This window comes from Parasteatoda tepidariorum, chromosome 6 (assembly GCF_043381705.1).
Source record: "Parasteatoda tepidariorum isolate YZ-2023 chromosome 6, CAS_Ptep_4.0, whole genome shotgun sequence".
Taxonomy (NCBI): Eukaryota; Metazoa; Arthropoda; class Arachnida; order Araneae; family Theridiidae; genus Parasteatoda; species Parasteatoda tepidariorum.
The window spans coordinates 37098093-37106084 of NC_092209.1; the positions used below are offsets into that span (position 1 = coordinate 37098093).

General features: G+C 27.8%; 1 protein-coding gene across 1 annotated transcript in view; it reads right to left on the reverse strand.

Annotated features, from left to right (window-relative positions):
• Positions 1-6264, reverse strand: part of LOC107457245 (uncharacterized) — a 10712-nt gene extending 4448 nt beyond the window's left edge. Inside the window, exon 1 of the mRNA XM_016075359.4 lies at positions 5771-6264. Within this exon, the coding sequence (XP_015930845.1) occupies positions 5771-6195 (425 nt within the window). The 5' untranslated portion in view covers positions 6196-6264. The remainder of the gene's footprint in view (positions 1-5770) is intronic.
• Between the last annotated feature and the right edge of the window lie 1728 nt (positions 6265-7992).

The window sequence follows — 7992 nt, forward strand, 5'->3', positions numbered from 1 at the left end:
TATATATATATATATGCGAGCATATGCAGTGTAATGTGTTTTGAGCTGATTTGGGAAACGCATGTGTTTTGTGCTAACTAATCTGGTAAAATTCGTGTATGAATCCAGTATTAGCCATTGATAAATCAATTCTTGTGCATAGGCGCAAGAGGGAAGCCAGCATAAGAATTGTGCATGTTTCTGTTCAATTTTTTTAAAAAATAGTTTAATGATATAAACCTTTATATAATAGAACTCCAAGATCCAGAATCAGTCTGAAGGTGCGAAGAAATAAAAATTGTAATGCCTGGATTATTCAAATATGTGTTGAATGTTTATAGTCTAACAATTATGGTGGGAGAGGGGGCAGATAAATTTTTAGTCTGACTAGCAAGTTAGTTTTAGTTGCAAGAAGAGATCTCTGTTTGGTTACTGTCAGAGATTTTAATTAAAAAAACTGTTAGGAAAAAATTTAATTATTATGAAGGATTGCCAGTCTGAAAATTTAGAATACACTTTCTCCTGAAGAGAAGGGTGGCAAAAAATTTTCAAACCGTATATGGAAAAATACAGAAAACAATGACAAAATTTTTCGAATCGCATATGATTATATGACAAAATACTTCAAGAAATAACTTTTTTTTTTCAACATTAACTTCGAAAGATCTTTCAAAACATTTTATCAATTTTCTTGCGAAAAATATGCGTAGAATTCAAAAATTCTACACGTTTTTGTTAACCTTTAATTTATTAAATTTCTTTTATTTTTGCTAAACTTTAACTTATCAAATCTCTTTTATTTTTGATAAACTTTAATATATTAACTTTCTTTTCAAAAATCAGTTTTTTTCAGATACGTAATTTAATTAGCTATTAACTTTTTCCTTTTAAAATGCATTTCGATTTGATACAGTAAACAAGTTTCAGCTTTTTTTTTAAACATTTCTTAAGTTTGCTTTTTATTGAGCAGACAGACGGCAGCATCAATTCTACTGTTGGGTTGTGAAGATCCCGAGCAAGTTTTTAATGTTATTTTAGTTTATTCAGTTTATTCAGTTTACGTTTTTTTTTTCCTCCTACTAATTTGGTATATTATGATAAATTAAATTTCTAAACTTTGTTAAATGATTATTAAGATATTTCGCATCATGTACAAGTTATTTTTTCATTCGCGATCGCAACGAACTATAAGAGGCGTTGTTTGCATGAGACGAATACCTGCGATTTCTATATGAACAGTCATTCAGTTACTCTGGAGACGTCTTTAATGTAGTATTGTAACGTTCCTTCTTTATTGTGGCGCAAGCGAAAGCAAAATGGTATCTCCTTTTTCTTTAGAGAAGGAACATCCAAAACATATCGAAAAAATATTTGTAAATAAACAGAAGAAAAAAATTGTATCTTCTTATTAAAGTTAAAACCTTTTTAGAGTGAGGTTGTGTTGTGACAGAGCTCAGCGATTACGTCATTTCAACGATGTGCCTGAGGCGGGAAGCGGCCGACCGAACAGCTCGTGCCGCAACCTGACTTCATTGATTTCATTGGAACGAATTGAGTTTGCTACCGGTATGTCTGATGTTTTCACTAAGCAGTATGACATCGATCAACAAATTGCTCGTTATGAAAGACTACTCAAACGGCAGCAGGAGAATTCGAATTTACCTCATTCATCGGAATTTGTCCTTCGAGTTTTAAGGAAAAAGAAAGAAGAGCTGTTTCCCGTGGATCCGGTTGTGACGACCGTGCATATGGAAACTGAAATGCCTTGTCAACATGAAACGACGATGGAGACCACAGCTACAGTTCTAATCTTAGAGCCACCAGTGAAATCTACACATGTAGAACCCATTACCGAGACAACTAAAGTAAAGGAATCCGAGTCCAAAAAATTCTCTCCCAAAAAGAAGTCGAGCCGTGGAGGGGGGCGCGTCTCAACCCCCCCCCCAGCGATTTCATTCAGTCAGCAAATTCAAGTTGAATCGGCATTTCTTTTTTTTTTTTTGCTTAAGTATTAGTTGTTCAAGACGAACAGATTGCGATTGTCAGACTATATTTTGAGAAGGAAATAAAAACAGCTTAAGGTGTATTAATATACGTAGGTCCAATCACAGTCTCAAACCAGAATAAATCGCCAAGGTGGGTTTGCTTTGTCTTGTAAGCTTGATGTCGCGAACCTTTTTAGCGGTCCCGTCCGTACTCCTATTTAAATAATGTTATTTTTAACGCTTATAGTGAACAGCTTAGAACTTGGAAACTCGGTTATAGTGGATTCAAATTTCATTTCTTTGAATATCTTTTTCAGTCCTCCATCTTTAAACTTGCAGGTGTTTGGACTAAAAATGAATGCATTCCTATACAGTGAGTCATATTTCCCTCCTTTGTGCTTATCACTTTTAACTATACTGTTATAAATGTCAAACAGAACATTTATCTTATACTCTCCCCTCCCTGACAAGCCTCTCTTTGTCGCTTTTCCCCAAGCTTGCTCTACAACTAGTTAACTTGGCCACCTGCTGAATTTTTGAAATTTTCTTATCTGTTCCAACCATATTCTTTACAAATCACCCCTTGACAATCAAGATGGTGAACAATTTAACTCATTCTGCAGCTGCACTCTTCATATTCGTACATAATCTACTTGAGAGAAGATTTTTGTTTCGAAAGTAGTGAAAATGGCAAAAAGAGAAAAGCGTTTTCGATAGAAGACAAAATTAAAATTATAAAGCGTATTGAAGATGGAACAAATCGATCGGCAGTCTGTAAGGAATTTTCCTTGTCAAAATCGACAGTTTCAAAAATTTTGCTAATTGCAGGATAACCAATAAGAAATTTTTTAAACCATTTTCTACCAACTTAGACCATTTTATATCATATATGATGATCATATGGTGGGAAATGATTTGCATATTATTAAATTTTATCTGTAAAACAATGTGAACAAGATAATCTTTGTAAGGTAATGTAAATTTTAATTAATTGTTAATTATATTTGTGTATTAATTGAAAATAGTGTCGCGTTAAAAAAATTTTTGTCATGAAAAGTTGTAAACAAGTATCTTAATAGTTTTTTTATTATTAAGGAAAATAGTTTCTTCAAAAATAATGTTTTCTTCCCTCTCTCAGCCCTTGCCTCTTATAATTAATTCAAAATAAATGTTATAAAGTTAAATCTTATTTTCCGCTGAAGGGGTTTTGTTTTAATTTGAATCATTTTTAACCTTAAAATTTTCTTTAAATCAAAGTATTTAACTTGCATTTATTTTAATAACTAGAATATTAATTTATTTTTAAATTTAATTCCATGAACAAATTTTTTAATGTTAAAATGTATGTTTAAATTGACTTTTTTCCTATGTAATACGGTATAAAAAAACATGAATTTTCTAATAGTTTTTAATTAATGAATTTTCCCATAGTTCCCTAGAATATTAATTTATTTTTAAATTTAATTCTATAAGCAAATTTTTTAATGTTAAAATTTATGTTTAAGTTGACTTTTGTAATATGTAATATGGTTAAAAAATGAATTTTTTTATAATTTTTATTTGTTTCAATTTATCAAATAATTTTTTTTCTCTGATTCTGTTTTTTTTCTCTACGTAATCAGTTTTGCAGTTTCTAATTTTAAACATTTAAAGTATTTAATTTTATGCAAGCATGTTACAAAGTGAACTGACAAAAGGAATTTAGTGCCCCTATATGTTTATATAACAATTACTACCTACAATTGCTGTCAATATATCTGTCTAAATACATTGGCTTGCGACCCTTCAATTGTCAATCTGCTGTGAATGTGGCCCTTCACTCAAAAAGGTTGTGCACACCTACGATATAAAATGTAAAGTGAAACTTCTCCTTTAAAAAAAATGTCTATATAAAGCCCAACTATCTATATATTCAGAGAAATAAAACTCAAGAACTGCATAAAAATCTTGTCAATAACTTGAAGTCAAAAATCATTTACAATCGTGTGCATTGTTTTGATACATAATTTAAGAAAAGCATTTTAGATTAGATAGAAATGTTTAACAATGTTAACATTTTGTGCAGGATCAGTTAATTTATTTAATGTATTTATTAACTCAATGTGAATATTTTTTTTTTAAAATGGCCGTTAAATATTATTTTTGGAAAGTAAAAATATTAATTTCAATTTAAACAATACTTTAGGCATAAACAGAACTACTACAATAAATCTGAAGGAAAAAAAATTCTGGAAAAAAATATAATTAAAAGAAGAAAAAAATCTAAAAATTACCAATTTCGTTTGACAAAGTTCAAAATTATTACTTTAATTTAAAAGAAATGGACAATCAAAAGATAAAGAACATTAAAAATGAATCTCCTGATAAGTTAAGAAAACAATGGTTCTCTAATGCACCAATGACACCAAACAATAAATGTGAAGCACTTGCTTTAGCTATAGAAAATGTGTAAAATTGCTCATAAAAGAAGCAAAAAAGGGGTAAAAAATAAGCGCAAAAAAAGTCTTAAACTAATGAATTTTACTTGTTAATATATATATATTTCTCTGAATTATTTAAAACAAATGGGTGGATGAACGATGTAGGATAAGAAAGATATCTACGACGCATCTTTTTAGAGGTAATGCGAGATAATAAGACAAGAATAAAAAATTAAAAACTAAAAATAAACATCGACAAAAAAATTCAGAAAATTAGAAACTTTGTTTGATGAAATACAAAAAATATTATTTCGATTAGAAGGAAATTAGTTACAAAAAATGTATAAATAGAAAATGGGTAAATGTAAAAATATATAAAATTGTAATAATACAAAAAATATAAAGAAAAAGAACCTTGGCAAAAAATTTATTAAGTAAAAAAAAATTTAAAAATTAAAAAAATATGAATTTTGTTTGATAAAATACAAAATTATAATCCTTAATAATGGGTAAAATAAAGAGAAAGAAGCTTAGAAATTAATCTGTGCAATACATTTGAAAATAAAATTAGAAAATTTTAAATGATAAAATAAAAATTATTATTTTGAATTAGAATAAGTGGGTAAAGATAAGATAAAGGAGCTTAAAAAATCTCTACAATACATCTATTAAATATTTTTAAAAAAATGGAAGAAAAAAATCTGAAAATTATGAATTTTGTTTGATAGAATACAAAAATGATTATTCTGAATTAAAAGAATTGCGTGAAAGAAAGACAAATAAGTTTAAAAAAACTATCCCTTCCATGCATCTATAAAGAGAAAAATGCAAAAAAAAAAAAAAGAAAGAAAAATGACTCGAGAATAAGTGAAATTAAATCAAAAATTGGAAAATAAATATGAAAATATAGAATTTTATCTCATAAAGTATAATGTTACTTTGATAAAAAAAATGGGTAAAAAAATTACAAGGAAGCAAGTGTCTGCTGTCAATTATTGACAATTGCTTGTTCCAGAATATATTAAGGAATCAGAGATATTCTAAAAACAATGATAATAAACTAAGATTAATGAGCAAATGCACTACACCCTAAAGTTATAGTGGGGGTGTTTTTAAATTTAAATATAAAGAATTCAGTGCAATTTTCATTTTTTATAGCTTTAAAAAGATTTGAAAGTTGCATTAGCTCTACATTTATTTTAAAATTATTATACTCAATCTACTACTGTTGTAAGTAAAAAAATATTCTTCAGTATTCAGCGCTATGAATCTTAAAATCATAAAACTAAACTTAGATAATGACGCTAATTATTTTAATAATGGGTAAAGCATAAACAAGATTTAAAAAAAAAATTTAGTAGAAAAGTAACCGAAATAAAAACTTACAAGTTAAAGTAGGACCAATCATACTGGTGTTCCACTATTGTTGTTCTGTTAGAGGCTCCTGCTTCCGTTATTTTAATGAATGCTTCGTGATTCCCTCCGAGACTACCGGTAGAAAAGTCGCATCCGTTTAATGGAAATTTTTTCTTGAACATAGTCCAGAGATCCAATTTAAGTTCCTTAATCAGTTTTAGAACAATATCAATAGAATCGACTTTATTATAAACAACATTAAAATACAAATGGTGCAATATGCCATTAAAAGTATTATCTCTAATGTTATTAGCTTTATCTCTATATGAAAGAAGAAATCGTTTTTCGTCAACGGTAAAATCATATTCATCGAAAGACATATCAATTAAGCCATCTAGGAGGTCTAAGCAAAAATACTCATTTTGATTAGTAAAGTAATCAGTCTTATCAGTCATTGCTCTGAAAAGTGTAACAGTAAGGTCTAGTGTTGTTTGGTAAGACTGCCTGTTAGTAATAGATTCAAAGTTATTAAACTGATTGAACCCTTATGCCTACTAGTACGCATGCGCATTGTATATTTTGAACTGGCCAATAGGATTGAACGTCATACGACGTCATACGTACGCATGTATGCCGTCACCTTTTCTAAAGACTAGGAGACTCCTCCCCCAGTACGCTTGACTTACAACCCACGTGGTTTGTACATTTTCTTTTTTTCCCCAAATAAAGTCCTAATTTTTGAGAAAAAAATTAATTAGCTAAAAAAGAAAGAGTTTATTTTCTTACTAAAACACAAAATTTTTATAGTTTTATGTATGAAACTGCAAGATTAATATGATTATGATTAATCATAGCGAAAGTAATGGTTACTTAGATTTGTAAACTAATTAACTGTAATTGGAAGAAAAAAAATATTTAGACTAAAAAATTCAAAATGTGGAACACAAGAACCTGATGAGTCTGTGACCTATTGGTAGGTCATTTTTCTTTAAAAGTCAATTTTTGCAAACTTTTTTTATATTTATGTTACCGTTATATGACATTAGGTTATATAATTTTTAAAAATATATATATATATATATAAGACAAACTTACGACTTTAAAATTTAATACATAAGAAAATAATGTGAATATGAGACAAAATTTAGTTAAATATACTTACTGACTTTAAAAAAAACTTTATTTAAAAATATTTTGGGAGGCAAAGTACATCTAATTTTTACAACTTTGAAATATGTGATTCGTTAAAGAACACTCCTTTCACTTGAATATTTCCATATCAAATTGATGGATTCTAAGGATCAATATTTTTATTAGAGACTTTGGACATTTTAATAAAAATTCTGTTTTTTTAGCGACTTTTTTGCATTGATGTACTTTTACATCTTGGAAATACTTAAATAATCACATTTTGATGCACTGTGTTTTGTTCGTTTTCATTGAAAATCCATGTTATTCTTAAATTGTTTTTTGGCAGTTTTCATAATGCGATCCCTGATGATTTTAAAAATTCCGATTCTTATTACAACATGCGAATTTTAAATCATGCATTCAAATAATTACTCATAGACGATCTTTATTTGTGATAATTTTATCGCAAATTAATGCTTTTTTTCTTATTGCGATAATAAATTTAAATTACCACTTTTTGATACAATTTATTTTTGCATATTTCTTCGTAAATATAAGTTATTTTTCCGTCATCTTTTTGGGAATAAACGGCATTCCAAATTTCGAAATTTTAATACAACAGGAATGCAACAAGACAAATTATTAAAGTAGAGGAAAAATCGAATTTTTAAGCTGCTCACTGTTTGTAATTTTGTTTTAAAATTTTTGTAGTTTAAGGGATTTTTTGGAAAGAAAATGTTTTGTATTTGAAATTCATAAAACCTCAAAAAATTCAAGAAATAACAATAACGCCTGATACAAAATAAACACGGAATCTAATTTTATGCTATATTGGGTTTTTTCTTTTGAGTTTCGCTTTTTGTTTAAACCCTATAAATTTTCTTTAATAAAAATATTTAATTTGATTTTGTATTACTCATTGAATTACATATGTATTTTTTTTATACTTCATTCAGTGAGCATTAAAACTTTTTTGATGGAATTTCTATTCCTTTTCCCCAATATTTAAATATAGATGTATTATAATTATTTTTGTTGAATTATTACTGATTAATAAGGAAAAAGAATTTGAAAAAAACGCAGGTTTTTTTTTTTCTTTTTCTAAATTAAAAGTTTTTATT